The sequence below is a fragment of the Silurus meridionalis genome, chromosome 1, assembly GCF_014805685.1.
Source record: "Silurus meridionalis isolate SWU-2019-XX chromosome 1, ASM1480568v1, whole genome shotgun sequence".
In the NCBI taxonomy this organism is placed as follows: domain Eukaryota; kingdom Metazoa; phylum Chordata; class Actinopteri; order Siluriformes; family Siluridae; genus Silurus; species Silurus meridionalis.
Window position 1 is genome coordinate 9,626,856 of NC_060884.1, and position 25,894 is coordinate 9,652,749.

Here is a 25,894-nt window from a genome sequence, read left to right on the forward strand (position 1 = left end):
TTATAAATGTTCACACCTGATATTTTCATGCTTCGAATGTGTGTGTGTGTAGCCAATGCCAAATGAAAACACCTTCCAATCTTATTTGCTAAAAAATCACTACATACTGAGGGTCTCTAAAAGTTTTGCACATAGTACAATATTCCCATCTATTGTGCAGAATTATTTTTACAGGATATGCTCATCTTATCATGCTTAATATAAGTTACATACATTAAAAGAAAAGGAAGTAACCTGACCTTTGAATTCACAAGTCTTAGATTTGTGACACAAAAGCAATCAAGTGGTTGGTCTCTTTGGTCAGCAAAAAAAATTTGTAATACCAAATTTTGCCTTGCTTTTTTATAATGCTAATATTTTAATTAGTTACATTACATATTTTCCTCTTCCTTGAGGTGGATGGCTTACAACAGTATAAGACCGTATCATGTTCCATTATTCTAACATAGTTTTTTTTGCATTGTGCTGCTAAAACTTCATTGGCTGATTAGATAACTGCAAAAATGTACAAATGTTAACTAGAACATATTAGGGCCAAGATATTATTTATAGGGTAACTTGTTTTTGAGTTTTGTATTAAACACACTTCATTCAGTTGATCAGGCAATTGAAACCTTCATCACAACTCCTTCAGCTCACTTAACAAATCTTTATTAAGTGCTAAAGGGTGTAGTGGATGCAGAGCCTATCCGAAGACCATTAGGTATGACATCAATTCATCTAGTGCACCATAGAGACACATACTGAAGGAAAAATGCATGTAGCCAATCTACCTGTAGGTATGTTTTTGGGAGGTGGGAGGACTTCCACAAAGACTTATTATGGGACCCCAGACTCCCTTTGAAAACCACTCTTCTAGTACAGAATTTCCAATCTGTTGCATGGAAATGTAGTTGCTGTGTGCATTCTGACTTATTGTATGCTTAATTTATATTGGTTTAAATAGTTTGTATTATATTTTAATAACGGTACATCAAAAACCAATAAGAGCATTTCATTTACAATTTTTATGTCTTTTAGTCATTACTATAGTGAATAATCTAAATAGGCTGTGGCAAATTATGTCCATGGTACAGTGAACAATGAATGGGTGTGTGAAAATGTTATATTTAAACTGTAATGGAGTAGGAAATGATTGTTTTCTCATGGGACATTGGCGTCAAGTGGACCTCATCCAGCAGTTTGTCAATGCATGCAGTTGGATAAGCTGGATAAGATTTTTACATTGCTTTTTACGATTATAAATTCCACACAGAAATGTCTTGACTGATCAAACTGGAAGCCAGAACTGCAGGGCTGAACCAGATCACCCATATCTAGATCATGACCATGAACTACTCCCAAACTCGCTTTTTGTATTCAGGAAACCAGATCAATATGAAAACAAATCAGAAAACAGATCTCGGAAAGAGAAGATTCTATTCACAAAGAAAGGGCATACTGAGTCACATAATACATCTCCACTATTGAGTATCGCTGCCATTAAAGGGATTGTGTCTCTCCAAGCACTGGGGAGATACAGCTGGAATATCTGAGTTGCCCCACGTACAACCATCTTTTCATCTTAGCATAGTTGATACCCATAACTCACTTTGTGATCTTAAAGGGCCCTTTGCATGCTGTGTGAAATAATAATAAATAAAGTAATATAAATTCTTTGCACCTGTAGCAAATACTCTTGTGTTAATTGTCCCAATGTTTACTCGATCAACACTTGTCTGTTTGAATTAAATTTAAACAGAATATCTTTTAGGATCCGAACTCAGGAAATTAGTTTGAAGAGTGCCTCTCCATCATGTGGAGATGTTTAGAAAAAGCAAGGCTTCTGGATATTGTGTTGTGCAATCCACTCAAAATAGCACAAAGCAATGCCCTCATGCACTACATTAAAATGGCCTGACATTGTGGCTAAATGGTAAAGGCAAAATATTAGGTATATGTAAATGGGTGGATGAACTTTCTGAACATTAATGAGTGGACTCCATCATTGCAAATCTATCTCATGCCTGTGTTCCAGCACTATTATGGGTTATGATAAAATTTACAAAATACCTGGCACACACATACTGATATTGCAGTGTGCAAAGCTTGTAGCAGTTGCTGGGCATTACATGATGGTTTCTGTTTCCTTTTTTATTTATTTTTTTTAATTTGACCAGTAATCTTTGCGTGTGTTATTTGGAAAATTATACAGAAAGGCAGAGATTATGTCCATTTAGCAATTTGTACTATAAATTTGGTCTCTTGTTTTCAGACTGTTAATTCCCATGGTTTAAGAGCCTTTCACACAACGAAGACTGTCACAGAACAAATTATAGTATTCTGTGTAATGTGGTTTGCAGAATGCAACTGGTCATGCTTTGTTTCTGGTTTATCGTGCAGCCCAAACGAGGTTAACACTTCCTTCTTTATCAGGTTTTGTGTGGATTCTGTGGTGAGGCAGAGAGCTGGTGAAAACATTTTTTCCTTTATTATACAGATTTTATACCCCTTTAATGATGCTTGTTCTCTTTTAGAGCTTTTTACAAAGATGCTCTTACACTGATTTGAACCGCACTCCTGTCGTGATTACTTGTGAATGGCCATGTTGAAGGGCCTTGATTAAATGCAGTTTTGGGGCAATTAGCAACGCGTGTTTGGTGGAAACACTGAAATAAAAGGGGTTCCCTGCTGCAACTATACAGTGTTTGGAAATATGGGCCGCCCTATGACACGCGTCACTTCCGCATTCTCCGATTACAACGGAAGTCCACGGCTGTTTTGCTCCTCTCTGAGCTGAAGGCCCTGTGAGCGCATCTCGTGTTCCTATTGGCTAGAAGCAAACCGATTTCGCGCCGTTCCGAATAACCGGAAGTGAGGGGAAGCTGCCTCAGTGCGAGGGGTCTATGCTCTTTATTATTTTTTTTTTTTGTGAGTAAATATTTTAAAACCCTCCCGACCATTTGAAGAGATTCAAAATGCGGGGAGATGAGAATGATTCGGACTCTGGCAAATCAGACGAAGGAGCCTCGATTCAGAGAAGCTTTGAAACGCTTTGTCAAGAATTAAACATGGACGAAGAGACGGCGACAGAGGCTTTGCAAAACTTTACTTCTATTTGGAACACCTATACTCTGGAGGTGAGATGGCCGCTATGAATATTTTTTATGGTTTTAGTTAAGTTAGCATGCGCTATTGCCAGCTTATTATCAGTTAATTACCTAATATACAGTTTTGTTAGTGGTAATAATAGGTGGTCAGTGTTTATACTGTTACACCGACAAAACTACAAGGAATTAAACTCTCATTCGCTAACAGATTCTGTCTTACAGTTCTTAAGAAGTATTACACCATTATTACCATAACATCTCTCTCGTTGAAGCTGTTCTCTCCAGCAATAAACAGTATAAAGCGCATGAGATGGCCAGCTGTTCTATTCTACTAAGATTTATAATAATACATTGCCTGTAGAAAATCCTTATACTCCTTTCTTACTTTTATTTCTCGTTCAGCCTGAAATCAAAACCTAAAAAATGTTGAATTTACAAAATTATAACATCAGACTAATTAAAGAAAAAGGAAGAGTTCTGGGGAAAAAAAAGAATAGCGCACCAAAGAATTTATGAATTATTATAACAGGGTTGGAAAAATTATAATTTCCCTGATTTAATACTTTGTAGAACCACTTTTTGCTTTAATTAAAGCCATTACTCTTTTTTTCTGTGGATACGTCTTTACCAGCTTTCCACACCTAGATTGGGGAATATTTGCCTATTCTTTCTCCAGAATTGCTCAAGTACAAGATTGGATTGAAGTCAAGGGCATTCACCTTCTTCTTTTAAAGCATTGCACTGTTCTTTTTTTGCGGTATGTTTAGGATCATTGTCCTGTTGGAAGGTAAATAAAAAAACATCCGTAGCTGTCTAGCAGAGAGATGCAGCTTTTACTCTAGCATTTGGATGTACTGGCAGTATCCATTTTTTGACACACTTTTGTATGTAAACACTATGATGGACTTTTATACCTGTTAGCTACATCAACTAGATTAAGACAAGTCTGACTACATCCACATTAATCTGGACTGTTAGATCTGAAAACTGCATTTTTATTTTGTCTGATTGCACTGCCATTTTCAAATGTTTTCAAGTATTTCTCCAACTAGAAACATCTGCAAATGTTTGCATTCATATACTGTGTAAAAACATCATACTTCGGCCTGCATTTGTTCCGCCAGGCATTTATTTACTTTTTGTCTTTTGCAATTGATGCAGTTATGAGTAAAACCATACTTTAAAAAATACAGTCTGACAAATAAATGTTTTAAAAGCTCTCAAAATGGAAAGCAGGCACAAGGAGTCATTCAGGAGACTGTTTTTTAAAATCTCAGTTTCACTGTGATCAAAGGACAAGTTTAGACATAAACCCAGTAGGTAATAGTAATAGAAAAAAATGCAGATGCACCATGATTCAATAATAGTACAGTGGAACCCGGTTTTGTCTATGTCCTAGGGGGTTGCCAAAAAGCATCGAGGTAACCGATGATCGAGATAAACGAAAATCAAAATGGCGGCAATATATTAACGTGCTCGAAATTTCTTTATGTACATGATGTGTGTTAATAAATGAGAATGTGCATGCACGTATTTTTAAAGGTTTTTTTTACACAACAGCGTTGCCGCAATTTGTTTGATGAAGGCATGCTATAAAAATACATACAGTACATGTTTATCTGTCAGAAATCCACCTGCCACGCCCCCTTCGGCCCCCTTCAGCGTGTCAGGTGCTTTCTCGGCCGCTTTCTCTGAAGCTCTCGGCTTCAATCGTGCACATATGGTGCTCGTTTATCATCATCACCAGCTCCTATTTAAACTTCCACACTCTCACTGTCCGTTATTGTTGGTATATGTTGGTTCACAGCGGTCGTTGTTATCGCGCATGCGTATCCCGGTACGTGTCTTCCCACCGGCACTCTCTCAACGGTTGCGCTTTTCTTCCCATAGCGCACCGCGCCCCTACTAACACTACGAACACTAGCACTAACTAACAGCAGAGATTCACCAGTATACAATACAACACCTGTAGCATCTGTAAGCCTTGATTTTTTCGCCACTTTCGCGAGTTCTTCTGCGGCTGCACCGAGATAACCGACGTTAAATGGCAAATTTTTCCCCCCTTGTGCTCGAGATATCAGGGTTCGGCGACATAAAAAAAGTCAACATAACCGAAAAAAAATGCTTAAAAAAAGCGAGAATTTGGCGGTTCCACTTCAAAAACGTCGACTTAATAGGGTTGTCGAGGTAACCGAGGTCGAGATAACCGGGTTCCACTGTACATCATTCCTATCAACTACAGCAACAGCAAACAGATTTCACCTTTTACATACTTTTTTTACTCAACCTAAAAGGATCTAAAATATCTGCTCTTCTAAGCATCTGTGTTGTGCGTTGTATTGTTGGAGCACTCTATAGAATATTCATATATTGATGAAAGGAAGGGTAACATTTACATGGATGGTGGTTGAAGGATGATAGATTACCGGTTAAGGAATTGGTCAAAAGGTCACACGTTCAAATCCCTGCACCACCAAGCTGCTACTGCTGGGCCCTTAAGCAAGACCCTTAACCCTCACCTGCTTAATTGTAAGTCGCTCTAGATAATATGCCAAATGCCATACATGTAGATGAATGCTGTAGATGTATGCTCGGGTGAAGTAGCTTACTGATTACTGTTCTAATTTGGCAAATTAATGCATTATACAGTTTTGCTCCTGCACTTAAAGCTCCTGTAATGGTCTTTGCTGAAATACTACTTCTAATAATTCAATATGCCCGAGTCTGTCATTCCTTTTATACCACTGTTACCACACCTTATGACACTGTTGAAATGTTTAATTTAAAGACATTTATCAGGTTTCTGTCTTTAAAATTATTTTGCATGTAGACAAATTCTTAATGCATTTGATCTTAAAATTCCAAAACATCCTTTTAGAACTTATAACTTAGGCTTGAACCATTAATATACAGACATCTATCAGTCTCCATATGCCCTTGTCCTCTACATCTGCCTGTTTCAAACCAACTACCTGCATGTCTTCCCTCAGCACATCCATAAAACTCCTCCTTGTCCTTCCTCTTTTCCTCCTACCTGGCAGCTCCAGCCTCAGCATTCTTCTACCGATATGCCACATGTCCAAATATCTCAATCTCTATACTTATTCTAGCCACCCTCACCTCAAACTGTACTCAATCGTGCCTCCTTCACCTTGTCTCCAAATGCCCTACATGCGCTGGCCCTCTAATTAATTTAATTTCTAATCCTTTCTGTCCTCGTCACTCCCAATGAAAATCTTTAACTCTGCTACCTCCAGCTCCGCCTGCTGTCAATGCCACTGTCTCTAAACCATACAACATCGCAGGTCTCACCACAGTCCTATAAACTTTCCCTCTCACTCTTGCAGATATCCTTCTATCACAAATCACTCCTGCTATCACTTTTCTCCACCCACTCCATCCTGCCTGCACTGTTCTTTACTTCTCTAACACACACTCAATTACTTTGCACTGTTGACCACATTTACATGAACTCCACCACCTTCTCCACCTCTTCGCCCTGCAACCACATCACTCTACTGCCCTCCCTCTAATTCACACAGGTACTGTCTTACTCCTACTGGCTTTCATTCTCCTTCTCTCCAGCGCATTTCTCCACCCCACCAGGCTCTTCTGAACCTGCTCCCTACTCTCGCCACAAATAACAATATAATCCACAAACATCATAGTCCATGGAGACTCCTGTCTGACATCGTCCGTCAACCTGTCCATCAACACTGCAAACAGGAAAGGGCTTAGATCCAATACTCCTGCCTACTTTTTTCATCACTCTGCTGATCTCAATTCTTTTTCACCAACCTTTATACGTCACTCTATAGTCCTTTCTCTTCTTAAAATAAGTGTTCAGCACTGCTATTTCCAACCTTTTAGCAAAATCTACCACCATCTGCCCTTCCACATTCCTCTCCTTAAGGCCATACCTACCATCACCTCCTCATCACCTCTGTTCCCTTCACCTGGTTACCTGGGTCCTGATCGAGCCGGTATGAAATTCAGGGTTGTGATCCATATATTTTATTTGCATGGTGTATCCTGGACGCCCTTCCTAAGCGCAAATCCTTTTTGAGAATGGAACAGGTGTTGACACACATCTTTGCCATCGCCATCATAAAGTTCATAATTCTCTGCTGTAATCGGACAATTTCTATGTTAAAAGCAACATTTGTTGTTATTCCAGTTGTGTCAAGATGGCTAGATAATGAATTTGTGATCACAAGAAAATGCAAAGTAAGCTTGTGTTAGTCTTTCCCCCTCCCTGTTTGCTAGTTATGGTGCGATTGGAGAGATCATGTATTAGGTGGCAAAAATGAAGATGAAGTTTATGCAGACGATGCTGTTTGGCATTCATTACTCATGTCCTAATATTAAAGAATTGTATTTGTGTTTAACATGTGCAGGGTGAGGTGGTGCACTGGTTGGCCTGCTCTCTCTATGCAGCTTGTAGAAAAACTTCAACTCCCACTATAGGTAGTGGCATGTTGGAAGGCAACTGTGTCTCTCTTACCAGAATACTACGGTCCTCCAAACTCAGGTAATGAAAAATTATTTTTAAACGTTCAATGTACATTCAAAATAATCATTCTGTACATTTTACACTACTTGTTGCATAATTATAGAAAGGCTTTTATTATTAATTTTAAGAATAACCTTAATATTCCTGCCACAATGATGAATTTAAAAAGAAAAGTTTATCTTGTCTTGTCCTATTTTAAGTAGTAGGAAAATTAATTTTTTGTATGTCTAGTTATACTGTAACTATTAAGCAAGTTAGTGGTATGTCACCTTCTATGAGTCTGTTAGGTTAAAAACCTCATGACTACATTACATATTTTGTGCATGTTTAAGACTTTTATTTGTTTTCAATTTCAGCCTTATTCAGTTCTTCAGCAAGATGAAGAAATGGGCAGACATGTCGAATCTCTCGCAGGATTTCCGCAACCGTGTAACCCGTCTAGAAAGGAATTTCGAAGTCTCTGCTGTACTCTTTCGAAAATTCGAGCCAATATTTTTGGACATGTTCCAGAATCATCAAGGTGAACCACCACGGCAACCAAGAGGCAGGAAGCATAGGTGAATTTACTTTCTCCTTCTCAGTTGTTCTGAGTCATACAGGCTGCATTCCAGTACTGTTTCTTATATGCTCTTGTTGACTTTACCTCACTAGTTTCTCCTTGATATCTTGCAAAATATCCCATTAATTGATAATATATATATAAAATTAGACCATACACTTTAGTGTCAATCTATACAAGTGACTTTGTGATCTGAGGCCATTTTCTTATTATGAAATATGAACCTGTGTGTAAATGTAAGAAGGAGCAATCCAATACTGTATATAAAATAATCAAGTTTTCACCATATTTGCTACATATACAGTATGCGGTTGCATATTTAACATACGATTAGGCTCATAAGGATTTAGATATTAGATTATTTTGTCAGTTGCTTTACTGTTCATATACAATGAGGCAAACAATATATGATTGAAATGTAGACCTTCAGCTATACTTCAAGGTTCTCATGCACTTCATGCATATAGCTTGAGCTACAAGTTAGCTTGCTTTGTGTCATTCTCCCTGATCAGACTATTATTTTTTGCATTCTGTTTGTGTTTATTAAATTGGCTAGATTTTAATTTATGGGGGGGGGGAACAACTTTTTTTATGTCCTTTAATTTCGTTTTTAGGCGCCTTCTCTGCCACACCAATGATGTTTTCAAGTTCTGTTGGACGTTGTTTGTGTACACCAAAGGTATTTTTAATGTCACAAATTAATTCACATGTTGAAAGAGAGAGGGACAGATTGCATTGTTGTTTGTTGATTTGTGTGTGGGTGTGTTTTATTCATTTATTCTAAATAAAACATAAATAATATATGAAACTTTGATAACAAACCGATTGCAAAGTAACACGCTTGAGAGTCATTTTAGACTTTGAAAGTGTCTTTTTATAATATAAAAAGGCACTTGTGTGGTGTGGAGAGTTTCCACCTACATGTAAACAAAGGCACAGGAGCCTTATTCGACCAACAGCACATTTTCTAAATGCTGTTTTATTGACTGTGTTTAATGGCTGTATCTCTTGTATAGTTATTCACTAATTAGGCATAACATTATGACCACTGACGGGTGAAGTGAATAACATTGATTCATCATAGTTATAGTTATCATGTTAGTGGGTGGATATATTGGAATTGAAACCAAACTGAATTTCATTTAAAATGAATTAATAATCTGTTTAGTGTTTCTGTTCGTTTTTAATTTTTTATTAATTTAATCCATTGATTTAATGTTTGAATACAGGCAACTTTCATATGATTGGAGATGATTTAGTCAACTCGTACCATCTCCTTTTGTGCTGTCTGGACCTGGTCTATGGGAATGCTTTGCTCTGTGCCAACAAGAAAGACCTCATCAATCCATTTTTCAAAGGTGATCTCCATGGGAACACAGTCATTTTTAACCAACTATACATCTGTATTCACCCAGGTCAACTGTGTTTACGATGCTATTCACTTCATGTGATAAGAAACCTACAAAAGACACTGCTGGTATTTGATATTATTTGATAATAGTTTTTATGGACTGCTGCCAGATCATTCATCGATATGAGCAAAAATTCAGCTTTTGAGCTAGCTAATGAATTAACCACAAATAAAGATTGATATTCATTCTAGTTATTTAATGGTAAATATTTTAAGGCAGAAAAGTTTGCGATGGCTAGGAGCGGCTAAAAGAAAACAATTGGCCTGTTCTTTTTCTCCTGCTTAGTAAAATACAGAGTTTGTGTGACAGCAACACTTCATCTAATCCCATTCATATTTGTTTTTTTTTCCAGGCTTTCCAACAGATGACGGAAGCTCTGAAGAGGCTCAGTGTGCTCTTGAGCATTTGTGCAAAATGCACGATGGTCTAATTGTTGAAGCGAAAGGGATAAAAGAGCACTACTTTAAACCTTACATCAGATGTCTGTTTGAGAAAAAGGTTAGAGGAAACGTGCGCATTATTGTGTTACAAAAGTTACAAAGTCTAAAACATTTTCAATGTAATAAATCATGTTTTAATCAGATTCTTAAAGGAAACAAAGACACACTTACTGAGCTGTTGGACACTCCAAACTTCCAGGACAATAAGTAAGTATTGTTTCCTGACTAATTGCAAGAAATAGTTTAGTAATTGTCTAATAATCAATGAGAAATAATGGTCATGACAACTACTATTTTCACATTTAAATCATGTGAAAATAGTAGTTGTCATGACCATTATTTCTCATTGATTTTTAGACAAGTGCCCAGGGATTAATTAATTTGTCTGTAATGTTCATTTACAGATTATTTTCAGTGTTAAGTGATTGTATTGATTATCATGTAACTTAGCAAATTAAATATTATGACACATGTAAATGGTTCGCTGAGCCCCACACACACACCACCAGGGGGAGAAGTGAACCACCAGGATTCATCCAGCTTCTAAATTATTTTAACTGTTGCAGATTTTAGCGAGGCAGTAATAAACCTATGAGTTCTTATAGAATATCGCTGTCATATAGCCCTTTAATGTGAATAGTGACTTACTACTTCTTAGTAGTTTTACTGGTTCCTGTACTGTTTAACTTCCCAGGCAACATCAGCATCTACATATTAATGCATTTAAAGTAATTGTCCTTATAAAATAATTGCTTAAATGTTTACTGTATCAAATTACTGTATGAAATATTGTGAATGTAAAAAAAAGGTAATTTATTTATACATTTAAACATGTTCTTGTGTGCCTGTTTAGCAAAGCTATAAATCGTGAATATGAAGAATATGTCCTGACGGTGGGTGACTTTGATGAACGGGTGTTTTTGGGTGCTGATGCGAACGAGGAGATTGGAACGCCACACAAAATTACCCCTAAACCGGCATCTGGTCAGTTATCAGCACGAATGCAAGTGGAGAATAATCTGCAGCAGCACTTTGAAAAGGTATGAAATTCAACTAAAACACATGTACATGTGTACACGACTAATCAAACCAACTTAAAAGTATTTGCCAGTTGAAAAGCCGTAATCAGATAATAGTCTTGTCATGTAGGCTTGTGATATTGACATCTCTGCTTTAAATTGTGTATTTTAAAACACAAGTGATTCAATCACCCAGAACTACTAAAAACAGGAGAATTAATTTACAGAGAATAATGGCGTGTGTAATACACATTATCCTGATAATATAGCCTGCATACTTATTGACCTTATTGACATGTCTGGCTGAATTTTTTTCGAAGAACCAAATCCACTACCATTGGTCCAACAGGTACAGCCAGTGCCTACCTTGCACCAGGTTTCAAATCCAGGGCTAATCACCCGAATTTGAGTAAAAACCCTCAATGATTCCAAAATCAAAAATTGATGCCTGCAAACCACAAATATTTGCAGCTGACTGATGATGTTGATGACTTATTGACCTGGCTGTAAATGTCAGTGGATATAATGCCAGTGTAATATAAAAAATGCTTTTGCATCAAAACATTGTTTCAAAACTCACTTTAATGGACAGTTGAACAGCTTGGATGTGCAGAATTAGATCTATAGTTGGTACACATTTTTCAATGCGGAGTTGACTATTTTAATTTTACACGCTCTTCTTTGTTTTAAATAATGCAGAGTTTGAACACTGTCATGCCATGGGATATACAGTATTCTGAACGTTATGCAGACTGTTGATTGCTCTCTTAATTCTTCTGCACAGACTCGCTCGCTGGCCCCTTCCACTCCACTTACAGGGCGCAGGTACCTGAAGGAGAAAGAGGTGCTGATCACACCAGTGTCTTTAGCTACTCAAAGTGTTAGTCGCCTGCAGAGCATGGTGTCTGGCCTCTGCAATGCTCCTACTGATGCCCTGCTCCAGATTTTCAAGTAAGTGGCAATTCATAGTGTTTTTACATTGACTTACTATAGTAGATTTAGTACCGGCCCCCCTTCTCTCTTTCTGTAAATGTTGTTCTCTCTGTCAGTTGTGAAATTGATAAATAAACCAAAAATGGTCAATAGCAATATTATTATTTAAAACCTGGTTTGTCCCGTTTGTGTTCCTGATTTCTTTTGTTTTGCATCTTTTATGAATTGTTTCAGATCTTCAATTTCAAGTTTTACTCAGAATTGTACTAAATTTACACTGTCCACAGGCTGCAGTTTCGTTTTAAATAAGCATGTGCTTGAAAACCCATTGAATCTTTATTGCAGTGATTAATATGTTTCAGCTGACAACAATTTTGATGCAGTTTGTAGTGTCTTATTACTTTAACAAACATGTCAAGAAGTATATGTGGACATGGCAAAGATATTACTGTGTTTTAGACGGAAAATAACTCTTGCCCTGTAGTAAGCAGAGATAATTTTCAATCTTTTCTAGCAAGCTCATTCTCACCGACGCTTCTGAAAATGCTTATGTCCCTGTACTGCGCATGAGTAAATCGCAAGGCGTTTCGATCTTTCGTCATTTCTGAAAGCCATATATTTACTTTCCCAGCTCTTTAAAACATTTCGGCAATGCCGAGAAAAAGCACCAAAGTTTTTAAATGGACTGAGTTGGAGTTGTTGCTGTGAGTAACACAGGAGTATAAGTGAGTGAGAATATAGACTGGGAGATGTGGCAATATTGGAAAATATTGGACCGCTTTAAAGAACAGTATCCCACTAATGACGTTGAATACCCTCATAGGAATGACAAGCTTACAAAACCCATAATACAATGTCGTCCATCATCTTGGCTGAATTGGTCACATAACTAAAAATGTCATTGTTGTCAAAAGAATTCGTTTGCACAGTCCACACTGCGATGCAGAGATTCAACGCCATTTTATCCAGTTTGGAGAGAGTTTTCAAAAAGCTACGTTTACGTTAAATAAAAATGCAGTCTCAGTGTAGACTGAAAAATGTGCGTAAAAAAAAAAAAGGATTGGTGTGGAATGGTCTAAGAAGAACTTTGCAGGAGAAACATGTTCAGAAAAATGTTTTGTTATTTTGAGAGGATTCAATTTGCAGATCACCGTGTTGAAGTTGTTTTATAAGCAGGAATAGACCAAAATTCCTTTGGAAAAACTCTTTGTGCAAGGTGCACTGGAATTTGTTTTTCTCTATTCTTGGCTATAATTTTATTTCCTTTTGTGTTGCGAAATCAGTACATTTTTACAAGGTTTGTACCATTGTCACTGTAACCTCTTGACCTCACTTGGCACGAGAAAAAAAAACGTTTACATGGTGTGTTTGTTTTTTTTTTGTATTGGTTATGACCTGTGTCAAAGGCCAGTGATGTTATTTGAGAATGGTTGTTACTGTGTATTAAAATTATATATTTGTGCACATTGATGCGTTTTCCTTCCTCAGGTCTTGTTCCCGTGACCCGACTGAAGCTATTTTAAATCGAGTGAAGAAGCTAGGAGAGACTTTTAAACAGGCCTACACAAGACAAACAGATGATCTTCAGGGAGCCCATATGGGTTAGAAATCTTGCACTAATTTACTAGATATTAAATCCTCTGTCATGTTACTTAACGCATAATGTACAGACATTTCACTTTTCTACTCTAAGCATGCCATTGTTTCTTCAATATTAAGATTAACATCTTGGCTATCTCATTGATTCTCATTGTTTCTGGTGGCTCATATTGGGTGAAAATCATGAGGAAATCTGATTGCGCCTATTGCCAAATGAAAAGTATAGTGGTAGAGGGGTGATTGTTTAGGTTTCTTTTGTAGCTACAACACCTAGGAAAATGTGCAATGTCTACGTTATGTCAGAATACAAAGCTGGGACCATCTGTTTAGTAACATAAACTGGATTAAAATTGGGTTATGCAATGATTGGGACAATGATCCCATGTATGCTAGCTGACTGGAAAAAGGAGAACATCAGTTTGTTTTAATGGCCAATTTAATGTACAGACCTCAACCACAATTAGATACTGTGGCAGTGCCTGACAATACCTGTTCATAAAAAAAAGTCTTGCCATGTCACTGAGTGGAAACAATCTTTATACAGAAGATTTCTGAACGTAGGTTTACTTTTTGGGGAATTCTGTGTAATGAATAAAAACATCAAAAAAGGCTATAACAAATTAAAACGTAGACTTGACGGAGGGCGTACTCATTTTTCAGTTTTACTGTATGTAACATACCACCTTGTATTATAATTGTTTATGCATTCATTTTATTGTTGTTATTTTTCTGTCTTGACTGTAGACTTTGCTGAAAACCGTCTGAAGATTGCCGAAATACTGTATTTTAAGATTCTGGAGAATGTTATGGCTCAAGAGATTAAGAGACTCCAGGGTAAAGATATGGCTGTAAGTATATAAAGGAAAAATGAAGAATTTCTCTTGGAGATTCGATTAATTTTGTAAATAGAGTTGTACTACTCAGTTGGGAAATAATTTTGTAGATTCCTAACACGTTAAAAGCAAGTACATACATAATGTGCAAACCATTGACTTGAAAGGTATTGAAGTTCCTAAATACATAAACATTTTTAAGACCTTTATGTAAACTTTCGGCTAAATAATGATGGCTAAAATTTATTTTGTTTCAATGTCATAAGATATTGGTTTCCTTATCAGGTGCTGTTGGAACAGGATGTGTTCCACTGTTCTCTTTTGGTCTGCTGTCTGGAGGTTGTGCTGTTTGCATACAGTTCTCAACGAACCTTCCCTTGGATTTTAGAAACCTTCCAGCTTAGGCCATTCTACTTTTACAAGGTTAGAGGTCAGAATAAAAATGCATGCTGCTGTTTTGACTTTTTGTAACAAAAAATAATATACACACATTAACCCCTCTTTTTCTGACACTTCCAAATAAGTTCGTGCAATTGCCCCATTTAAAACCCTTATACAAGTCAAAGTAACATCTCTTGTTCCATTAGATTTTAACATACTTAACTGTACACTCACCAAGCACCCCATTAGAAACACCTTTATACCCACTCATTCATACAGCTATTTAATGTAGCAGAAGTGAAACATAAAATCATGAAGATATTAGTCAGCAACTTTGGATAATGGTCACATCAAAGAGAATGGGGACAAGATGTTGGTAGAAGACCTTCTGTAACTGTTGATCTTGGGAGATTTGCATGCACAGCAGTCTCTATAGTTTACTCAGAAGGGAGGTCTTGTTAATGAGAGTAGTCTGCAGAAAATGTCCACACTGCTTTGAGTTGACCAAAAGGCTCATCAAAACTGGAAAGTTAAAGACTGCATCAGTGTTCCCTGCTTTGATAAATCTTGACTTCAGCTAAGGCACATAGGTAGACAACTCAGCTGTTGTTTAACCTCTTAGGCTTCTGGGTCGCGTGAGGGCAACAAATTGGCAATTGTTCTCAGGTGTAAATGTTTAGCAATAGATTAAATAAAAAGGGAGAAGAGTAACCATGACTAACTCTACATCATTCTAAAGCTCTAAGTCTCAAGCAGTGATTTCAGATCTCTGTTTTTCAATGAAAAACGTATAACAAATGTATTTGCTGAATGTGTGTAAGCAGTACACAACAACAACAACATGCATAAAAAAACGCACTACTTACATTATTATTTTAATAACGAGTCACAAACACATCCACTGCTGCTAATCCCGGTTTATTAGGAAAGATAAGGGTCCAGTGAACAACATGCCGTAAAGCATTTCTGCTCCAAACAAACAACAGTGTTGTAATTTAGATGTTTATACCTTTATTTATGTCACAGAACTTCGGCTGGTGTTTGTGTTTATATATTTCCGAATAACTTTCACATAAAAAACGTCATCTTGGTGACAAAAAACTAATATGGCTGGTAGAATATAGTGTTACAAAATGGTTGAGACCACAAAAAAAAAAAAATAATAATATTAAAAAAGTAAAAGAGTAGAAATCTTGGGTTGAGTCTCTACTCTCTCTGCAGGTGTCATGTTTTTTTATGCGCCACCTCTCATTTCAAACCTTTTCTTTCCAGCCAGTAGCATTATGGAAGCAAAATGACTGATGGACAATGTAGCCAATAAGTGCAGGATTCTAACGATATATGGGAGGATTTTATTCTCCACGTGTGTGAATTTTAGTTTTATTACTCTTTACAAACACGTGCGTAGTGACGAACCAGGAAGTGATGCAGCTCTCAGGTCAACACAAACAGCTGTTTATAGCTCGTGCTAACTAGACTTTGTCTACAAAAAAAAAATAAAACAATAAAAAAAAAATGGACAATCAAATAAGTTGTTTTGTCTGAGATTTGCACAAAAAGCAGCGATGTGGAAAATATTTTTGGGGCAGAGTAACAACAGAGACATGGAGATCTACATCTGTAAGTTACAATAAATCCCCCTTTATAGCTTTATATGATTTTATTGGTTTTATTGCCTGTTTTTTTTTGTAGGAGAAATGCTTGAAAAGTATTTTCATTATAAGTTTGTGTGTGTGTGTGTGTGTGTGTGTGTGTGTGTGTGTGTGTGTATTGTTGAGATTGGAATGGCCAGACATCAATATGAATGGCCATGGCTGTAAAACAATAGCTTGTCTGGCTTCCTGGCCATCAATATGAATGCCATCTCAACATCAATATCCCTAAACATGTAGAACAAAAGCCTTTAATGGTCAGCAATTCATTAATATGCAGACTGTATGAATAGAGTATGAATGATCACCTGAGTTTAGCAGGTGTCTCTCAAACAGGGGGAGGAAGAAAAGGATCAGACATAGTCTCAGATAAATGTTTGTAGGATTTTTTATGATCTCTTCATTCAATTTAAAATATAAACCCATGAGACATGTGGCTTTCAACCCAGTACTTTTCTGGATTGCTCCAGGACTGATTTCATGTATTTATATATGAAATAAAAAATAATGTTCAATGCAGGAAATGTATATCTATGGCACTTCATCATCTATAACTTAATATCTTTTTGAGCAATATCAACTTTGATGATGGACAGTAAAGCTCAAAGTGTCTTCCTTCGAAATATATTTAAATTGTGTATGTAGCACATTTGTATCAGGAACTGTTAACATTTAAAGTTAGGTAGAGCATTTCAGCTATGAGTCCTAAAATTTGGGCGGGGAGGGGCGAACCAGACATAGTCTCAGATAAATGTTTATAGGAATCTCATTTTTTATGATCTCTTCATTCAATTTAAAATATAAACTCATGAGACATGTGGCTTTTTACCCATTACTTTTCTGGATTGCTCCAGGACATTTATTTATATATGAAGGGGAAAAAATTATTTAAGGATTTCTTTTTTCTACAGTACTTAATCATCTATAACTTATTTTTTAACAATATCAACAGTGAATAATGGACAGTAAAGCTCAAAGTGTCTTCTTTATTAGAGATGTTTCAATTGTGTATGTAGTCCACTTTTATCAGGAACTGTTAACATTTAAAGATAGGTTGGGCATTTCAGCTGTGAGTCCCAAAATCTGTATCGAAGGCTAACAGGTTAAATGCCACAGCATTGGTGTTGATTACAAACGTGGACAAAATTGTTGGTACCCTTTGGTCAATGAAAGAAAAACTCACAATGGTCACAGAAAAACTTTAATCTGACAAAAGTAATATTAAATGAAAATTCTATAAATGTTAACCATTGAAAGTCAGACATTGCTTTTCAACTATGCTTCAACAGAATTATTTAAAAAAAAAAACTCATGGAACAGGCCTGGACAAAAATGATGGTACCCCTAAATTAATATTTAGTTGCACAACCTTTTGAGCCAATCACTGCAATCAGACGATTCCTGTTACTGTCAATGAGACTTCTTCACCTCTCAGCAGGTATTTTGGCCCACTCCTCATGAGCAAACTAAAGGCCACTTTAGAATAGTCCAGAATTAGTTTTCTTCTTAGCCATTCTTGGGTGTTTTAGCTGTGTGTTTTGGATCATTGTCCTGTTGCAAGACCCATGACCTGCGACTGAGACCAAGCTTTCTGACATTAGCCAGCACATTTCTTTTTGGAATCTAGGGCTGGGCGATAAATCGATTTTATCGATTAACTCGAATGTGTAGTTTACATCGATATGTTTTAATAAAAATCGGTTTTCTCTTTAATGTCCGCCGACGCTCCCCTCTGGGCTCCCACAGTTTCGAACGAACTCCCCCCGCGCGTTTGCTATAGAGATACACAAACAACATGGCAGCGAGCAAGCAAAGGTAGCAGTAGCATCAATTTACTGCAGCATCTCAAACAGAGGCATGCTGTCGAGTGGGAGAGATGTAGTGCCCTACGAAGTGAACAAGACAGCGGCAGCACAAGACTGCGCTTAAGCAGCCACATCCTGAAAATACACGGTTAAGCAGCCGTACTTTGGTGTTGCGCGACTAATCGTACACTTCCGGTATGGGGGGTGGGAGCGGTCAAAATACCTGTAAAGACGCTTCAGAACGGCGTTTCCGTTAAGAAACAGAACAATCAGAGCATTTGAATGACCACAATCAAACGCTCATAAAACATTTTTTTTGAGGTTTGCTCAATCTTTCAAATAATTCTTATTTAGAATCTCCCTGTCTATTATATTCTTATTTCAAATTTCATCTCATTTTACTGTGGAGTTTTTAAGAAAGGTAAAGGCAAAATCACTCCAAACCTCAGGTGAATTTTCAATCATGTTCCACATTTAAACACTCATAAAACATTTTTCTTTGTAGGTTTGCTAATTTTATGTTATGTTACGTTCTATTTTCACAGTTTACAATGGCTTGTTGTTTCTGATTGCACTTTAACCCATTTAATAAAGTTAAAACTTTTTTTGGAACATTTTCTTTGTCATATGCAGGTTGATTTTAAGCAGGGGGGAAAAATCGATTTAAATCGCAAATCGGATTTTTTGTAGGCCATATTGCCCAGCCCTACTGGAATCCCTTAAAAGTCTTCAGATTCATTGTGCCGTGCACAGATTCAAGACACCCTGTGCCAGATGCAGCAAAGCTGCCCCAGAACATAACAGAGCCTCCTCCATGTTTCACAGTAGGGACAGTGTTCCTTTCTTGATATGCTTCATTTTTCCGTCTGTGAACATAGAGCTTATGTGTCTTGGTCATCTGTTTACAGGACATTCTCCCAGAAGCTTTGTGGCTTGTCAACATGTAGTTTGGCATATTTCAGCCTAGCTTTTTATGATTTGTTTTCAACAATAGTGTCCTCCTTGGTTGTCTCCCATGTAGTCCACTTTGGTGCAAACAACGACGGATGTTGCGATCTGATGTTGCGATCCTTGAGCATGGAGTTCACCTTGGATCTCTTTAGAAGTCTTTCTGGGCTCTTTTGTTATCATTTGTATTATCCGTCTCTTCGATTTGTCATCAATTTTCCTCCTGCGGCCACGTTCAGGGAGGTTGACTACAGTCCCATGGATCTTAGATTTCTGAATAATATGTGCAACTGTAGTCACAGGAACATCTAGCTGCTTGGAGATATAGTCTTATAGCCTTTACCTTTATCGTGCTTGTCTATAATTTTCTTTCTAATCTCCTGAGACAACTCTTTCCTTCGCTTCCTCTGGTCCATGTTGAATGATACATTATTTTCAGTCTTTTCTAGGGGTATCATCATTTTTGTCTAGGCCTGTTCCATAAGTTTATTTTTTTAAATAATTCTGTTGAAGCATGGTTGAAAAGCAATGTCTGAATTTCATTGGTTAACATTCATATAATTTTTATTTATTACTTTTGTTAGATTAAAGTTTCTTCTGTGACCATTGTGAGTTTTTCTTTCATTGACTGAAGGGTACCAACAATTTTGTCCACGTGTGTATGTCAATCCCTTTAAGGCCACAATTTTCCTATCTTTTATCTGAATCCAAAAGAATGTACTTGGGTTGTGGTTAGAACAAGAGATTTGTGTCATCAAAATGCACCTGAAAAAGCTACAGGAACATCTTGTGGAATCTGTCATTAAGATGCCCAATATTAACATACTGTTTTTAATGAAGTATTCAGTGAGTGTAATCTATTCGAACAGTTTATTTTATCTCCTATAACTGAGTACAAGATGTTTAATGCTTTTCAATCATCCATTAGTTTAACCCATGAGACATGCTGTCTATGCTAAAAAAATCTTAGCTTGCTGGAGTTATAAGTAATTTATAGTGAATTTATAGTGTTTTCGATCCTTAGGTTGCTGATACTTTTAGTTACATATTGATATGTGAAAGAGCACTGATGTCAAACACATTTGAAAACATTTTTTATTTGTTACTTGTTGCACATTTTATGGTTCAATTTATTAAAAGTTTGTTTAATTTAGCAGATGTCTACAATTTTGTTTTCTCTTTTTTGCTCATTTTGTTTTTACCATTTATTCTTTTAATAGTAGAATTTTAAACATCTGGTTATGAGTGTCAGTGAGAATTAATATGTTCTGTATATGTTATGAACATCAGGAAAATGCATTATAGCCATCTTTGTTCACCCAATGTAGATGCCTGCAATTCCAAATGACTCAGTTTTCATTATATTTAAATGAATCATTTTGTACAAGTGTAAAAATACGGTTATTGTGCAGCAGAGGATTACAGTATAATGTCAAGTTGTTATGTATGTATGTGCAGGTAATAGAGGTGTTCATCCGCTCTGAGGAGGGCCTTTCTAGAGACATGGTGAAGCACTTGAATGTCATAGAGGAGCAAGTGCTGGAAAGCTTGGCTTGGACAAAGGACTCTGTACTGTGGGAAGCATTAGAGAATGCTAATTCTAGAGTTCCTACTGTAACAGAGGTATTACATCATTGTGTAATGAACATAAATTAGCTTACAAGCTGGAATTTTTTTTTAATTTCCTGAAGTTGGTCTCTTATGAATCATGAATGATGGTGAATATAATTTATCTGTTTGTTGTAGGTAAATTTTCCTAGTAGTCTTGATTCAGGCCGCAACAGCAGTAGTGGGGTCCCCACCCACCTTCCTCTGGTGGCTCTGTCACCCATCATGCACCCTCGTCTCAGAGAGGTCCGCACTGGCTTAGGGTCTAGTGCTCGCAAAGGTACGCCACCAAAACAAATCGCAGCATGGTAATAAGAATGCAGCACTTAATAAAAAAAATAAGTGAAAAAAGTGGGCAAAAATTGTAACTTCACAAACTGTTCCCATTCATAAATATAGGGATAACCCATGATTAGGTGTGAGTTGCATGAAATTAATGCATAACACAGAAGGTTCAATAATCTCCAAATATGATGCACACCTAGCCATTTATCTTGCTTATACCAAGGTCACTTGCTAGCACTGACAAGTGAAATATTTTACTGAAGTTTTACATTTATGTGAATGACTTTTCATAAATAGTTAGATGTTAATTAGTTAGATGAGTGTGTGTGTATACACCTGTGTAAATTACATCACTTAATGTCCAATTTTTGCTTCTTCTTAGATGCTCCTCCATCTCCCATCTCACTCCATGACCGCTTTAGTTCTCCATCAGCAGGCAGTGCCAAAAGACGTTTGTTTGGTGATGATCCTCACCCTCAGTCTCCAGTGAAGCGAATAGCTGTCACTCCTGTGAAAATTATACCCAACACCTCTATAGAAAACAACCAAAACACAGCAACTGTCCTGTCCATGTCCACTTCTAATGGCCAGCAACTTAACATTCCTTTGCCAGGTATGTGTGCATGTGCACACCTGCAAGCATGCATGCGTGCAAACATCAAAGCAAAATAAATTGTGTGAGATTTTTAAAGTAGCAATATAAGTTTTATTAGCCTTTCTATATTGCTAGAGAGATGAATCATCTGCTCTCTGCATTCAATGCTAAATAGCATTCCTCTGTCTGTAGTGATGAAGAATGACATGGGAAGTATCACAGTAATCCAGGTACAAGCAAACCAGCTGAACCCCCTCACTGCCCAGGTGCTGCTTACCTCCCCTCATAAAGCCCCTGAGGTACAGACACAGCCAACCAACAGACCACGTCGCACAGGATCCCTGGCACTTTTTTTCCGCAAGGTGAGGGGGACATTGTTTGTCACGTTGTGATAAATCCAAATGTTTCTACTCCATTATCTCTACAATAAAAAATGTTCATTTATTATTACTACATATGTTTTTATGTGTATCACTTATATATATATAATATTTACGATATGATAAGAAACTGTAGACAAAGACACAGTCCTTTATAATCACAGTTATTTAAGGAACAGGATTGGTGCTGAGAGGCTTGTTATTGCACTTTTTAAATTTGCACATTTTTTTTTTGAATTACTTTCAAACAGTTTATAATGTAGTTGTGTTTTTTAATTAATTAAAATGTTTTGGGTTTTTTTGCTTTTTTGTAAAGGTGTATCATTTAGCAAGTGTGCGTCTCAGAGATCTATGTCTGAAGCTGGACATCTCTGCAGAATTAAGAGGCAAAATCTGGACATGCTTTGAGCAGTCTCTGGTCCACTGTACAGACTTGATGATGGATAGACATCTGGATCAGCTTTTGCTCTGTGCCGTCTACATCGTATCCAAGGCAAGTAGAAGAACCGCTTCTGTCATTCTGGTATAATACAGTGCCGCATCACGTATAACTTTTAAGTAGTAAATGTTTAACAGAGTATGTGAAAGGCTGCAACCAGACATAACACTGTTCCTGTATACAATGTCACCAGGCAGCTTTTAAATGTTAATTTTATATCCTTTTAACGCTATAGTGCGGCACTAAGTTGACCTAATTTAAACTTTGGAACATGGCAATGTTGACAAATTGTTGAATCTATACACTTTTATGATCCCTTTCATAGATCTCAAAAGAGGAACACACTTTTCAAGACATAATGAAATGTTATCGGAGCCAACCTCAAGCAAGCAGCCACGTAAGTAGCATGAATATATTCACAAGCACATAATTGGTGGTTTCTGTGCTAATACCTAGGTTTTTGACCATGTATCTAGATATACCGCAGTGTGCTGCTGAGGAAAGGAATCCATGAACAGCAGGCTGATGACAGAATGGAGGTTGATCCACCAACAGATCAAAGTATTGATGCCCACATGCTTCACTAAGAACTCCTTACCCCAATTTGTATTTTTATATTCATACTAAAATGTTTTCTTTATTGTATTGTTTCTGTTTTGATGTAGCCAATGCCAGGACAGATCAGAGTGCCAAGAGCGACAGTGACTCAGATGAGGAGAGGGGTGACCTTATCCAATTCTACAACTCTGTTTATGTAATGAAAATGAAATCTTTTGCAGTCAGATATGCTCATCCAGCAGCTGACAGTAGAGTATGTATACTTTTTTAAATAATTGTTTCTCATTGTGATTTTGTCTCTTTCTGTTATTTATTGGCAGAAGGCGAAGTAAGTGTAATAAGTAACTTTTTTTCCTTACTTCTCACATACACCCACAGGTGGATGCACCTCCATTGTCACCATTCCCCTCGCTGCGAGCTCAACCTCTGTCCCCACGCCGAATATCTCAGAGACACTCTCTTTATCTGTCTCCTCACAAGAATGGATCCTGTCTCAAACCCAGCTCTGCTTACACATACAAGTTTACTGGCAGCCCATCCAAGGTAGAAACTCCTCACCTTGTTCAAAACGTTTTGGGTTTTTTTGTTGTTCGAATTTTTATTGGCTTTTCATTTGTGTGTTACTTTATCATTCAAAATTGTGTTAAATTATGTAAACTTTGCATGTGTGTGTGGTCCGTGTTGAACAGTCGAAATTCTTGATTTTAATTCTTGTATAGCTACACTGCCTTGCTAAGGAAAGATGTTTGATATTCTTATTTGAATCTGGAATCCGGAAATCTGATATATGGCGGTATATACAATTTCAAACAAAATGTACTGTCCTCTGAAACGAACTTAACATACAGCCATTATTGTTAATATAGCTGGCAACCAAAGTGGGTACACCCCAAGTTATAACAGCTTTACGTCATGTAACCCTGCAAAGCCACGTCCTATTCATCATGTTGATGTTTTTGTCTGCTTGACAGGACCATACAAATTTGTGTATCTGTATTAGCGCAGTTAAATGTGGTGCTTTTTTATTAGTTTGTTATAGCCTATTGTCTTTTCCTTACTTTCAGGAGCTAAGTGACATTAACCGAATGATCCGTCAGGGAAGTGTGAGCAAAAAGAGAGCCTTTACCATGGAGGGAGACGAGACGGAGTCCCCTACCAAACGCTTGAGCCAGGAGAGTGAGGACGTACTTCTCAAACGGCTTCAAGATGTTGTGACCGAGAGAGCCAATCACTGACTGACACACACACACACACACACACAGAATGCAAGTTTTTAACATTCACATGCTATTTACAATGCAGCATGACCTTTATAACCAAAGAGCTATAACTCACAGAGCTAGCCAGGCTATAGAGCCAGTGGATCATGAGTGACGGCTCATTGTGAGCTTTGGTGGGATTTCGGGTTCCTGTAAAAGGAGGTCAGAATTTGATCATTAATTTCAGTCATTCTGAAAAAGCAGCAAAATATCTGTTTAACCTAATTAATCTAAAGCATTGTATAGCATAGCACTCTGGGAAGGGGCTTCTGTATACATTATAAATGGGGCTGAAACTATTTTACTGAGCACAACATTAGTGTGTTCTAGCACATGCTGCATATACATGTAGCACTGTACTGTGTTGTGTAGTATCTACACATCAGTGACTCAATGACTAAACTAATATATATATATATATATATGTTTCTTTTTTTTTTTTTCTTTTTTTTCTCTTTTCTCAAAAGTAATGTTTTTTCACCCAGGTGGAGAAATGTATGTGTTCTAATATAAATCACTAATCATGTTGGTATATAAGGTCATACCAAGCTAACCTTCTTAAGACTTGCTTTGGCTTGAACCAAGTCTGTTTACATGGTCTTTAATTGTGGTCTCTATGATTACTTATTTTATTCTCATTCTTATTTGACCATATTGTTTTGTTTTCACTGTAAAGGAACATGTAAATATTTTTAAACCCTCCCTCAAACATTTGGAATATTCTCAGGAACAGTCTTTAATATTTGGACCTGAATGATTTTAAAATGAAAATCAAGCATTATCCAGTGACTTTTTTTTATTGGAAAACAAGTTGTGGGGATGAGAAGACAAAATTTCAGTTACAAATGGCTGTTTATTGTATGGAATTATGTTTTTAAGATATTTTGTAATCTCACATTGGTTAAGAGGCTTATTGTAAGTGAAAACATCTGTATATTATGCAAATGTTCAGTATTGTTCTTGTCAGTTTATGGATGTATAGATTAAACTTTGTTTCATAAACTATCTTCATATTATGGCATTTTGACTCAAAAACAATTCCTCATGTCCTGGTTATATATTTTAAATGATCTATCTTTAAACAATTATGGGTCTCACATGAGTGGTCATATAGGTTTCTGCTTGTATGCTTATGTAATGTGTCAGCTAGGCAGAAAATAAAAATCAGTTATAAAAAAGCTTTTTTACTACAGAAAGAATTGAGATTAGAAACAACTACAGCATGTAATTCTGCAGCTCATTACCACATATAACAGCATTCTAAATCTTTAGTTTCTATAATATTGGCTTTGAAAGATGATTAGATTGGGATGTAATATTAACGTTGCTATTAATATTAATTACTCTGCAGGCTCACACACTAAAACCAAATGAGACAACTAAGGATTTTGGCACCTCTTGTATGTTAATTATAAACATATACACAGTACATGAAGTGTTAATTTTGAAGCTTAGTTTCCAGATACTGAAAGCAATGCAATAAGATGTAGATAAAAACAATGCAATAAATTCATAAACCCAAATTTACAATAGAACATAGTAAACGTAATAAATGTTGAAGCTTGTACCAATGTAAGGTGGAAAAAA

General features: G+C 36.8%; 2 protein-coding genes across 3 annotated transcripts in view; both read left to right on the forward strand.

The window, feature by feature from the left end:
- si:dkey-6e2.2 overlaps positions 1–1,004 on the forward strand; it is a 28,645-nt gene extending 27,641 nt beyond the window's left edge. For both annotated transcript variants that reach the window (XM_046849607.1, XM_046849612.1), the window contains one exon: positions 1–1,004. This exon is cut by the window's left edge and continues 980 nt beyond it. The gene's annotated coding sequence lies outside the window, so the exon portion shown is untranslated.
- A 1,785-nt stretch (positions 1,005–2,789) lies between these two features.
- Positions 2,790–25,318, forward strand: rbl1 (retinoblastoma-like 1 (p107)). Its single transcript, XM_046856243.1, has 22 exons — positions 2,790–3,119; positions 7,487–7,620; positions 7,959–8,159; positions 8,776–8,840; positions 9,391–9,519; positions 9,926–10,071; positions 10,156–10,220; positions 10,867–11,053; positions 11,817–11,983; positions 13,454–13,566; positions 14,309–14,412; positions 14,683–14,820; positions 20,642–20,806; positions 20,930–21,071; positions 21,459–21,689; positions 21,864–22,033; positions 22,368–22,544; positions 22,816–22,887; positions 22,967–23,051; positions 23,156–23,301; positions 23,427–23,591; positions 24,113–25,318. Exons 1-22 carry the CDS (start codon positions 2,958–2,960, stop codon positions 24,281–24,283), a joined length of 3,135 nt encoding a protein of 1,044 aa, XP_046712199.1. The 5' UTR covers positions 2,790–2,957; the 3' UTR covers positions 24,284–25,318.
- The last annotated feature ends 576 nt before the right edge of the window (positions 25,319–25,894 follow it).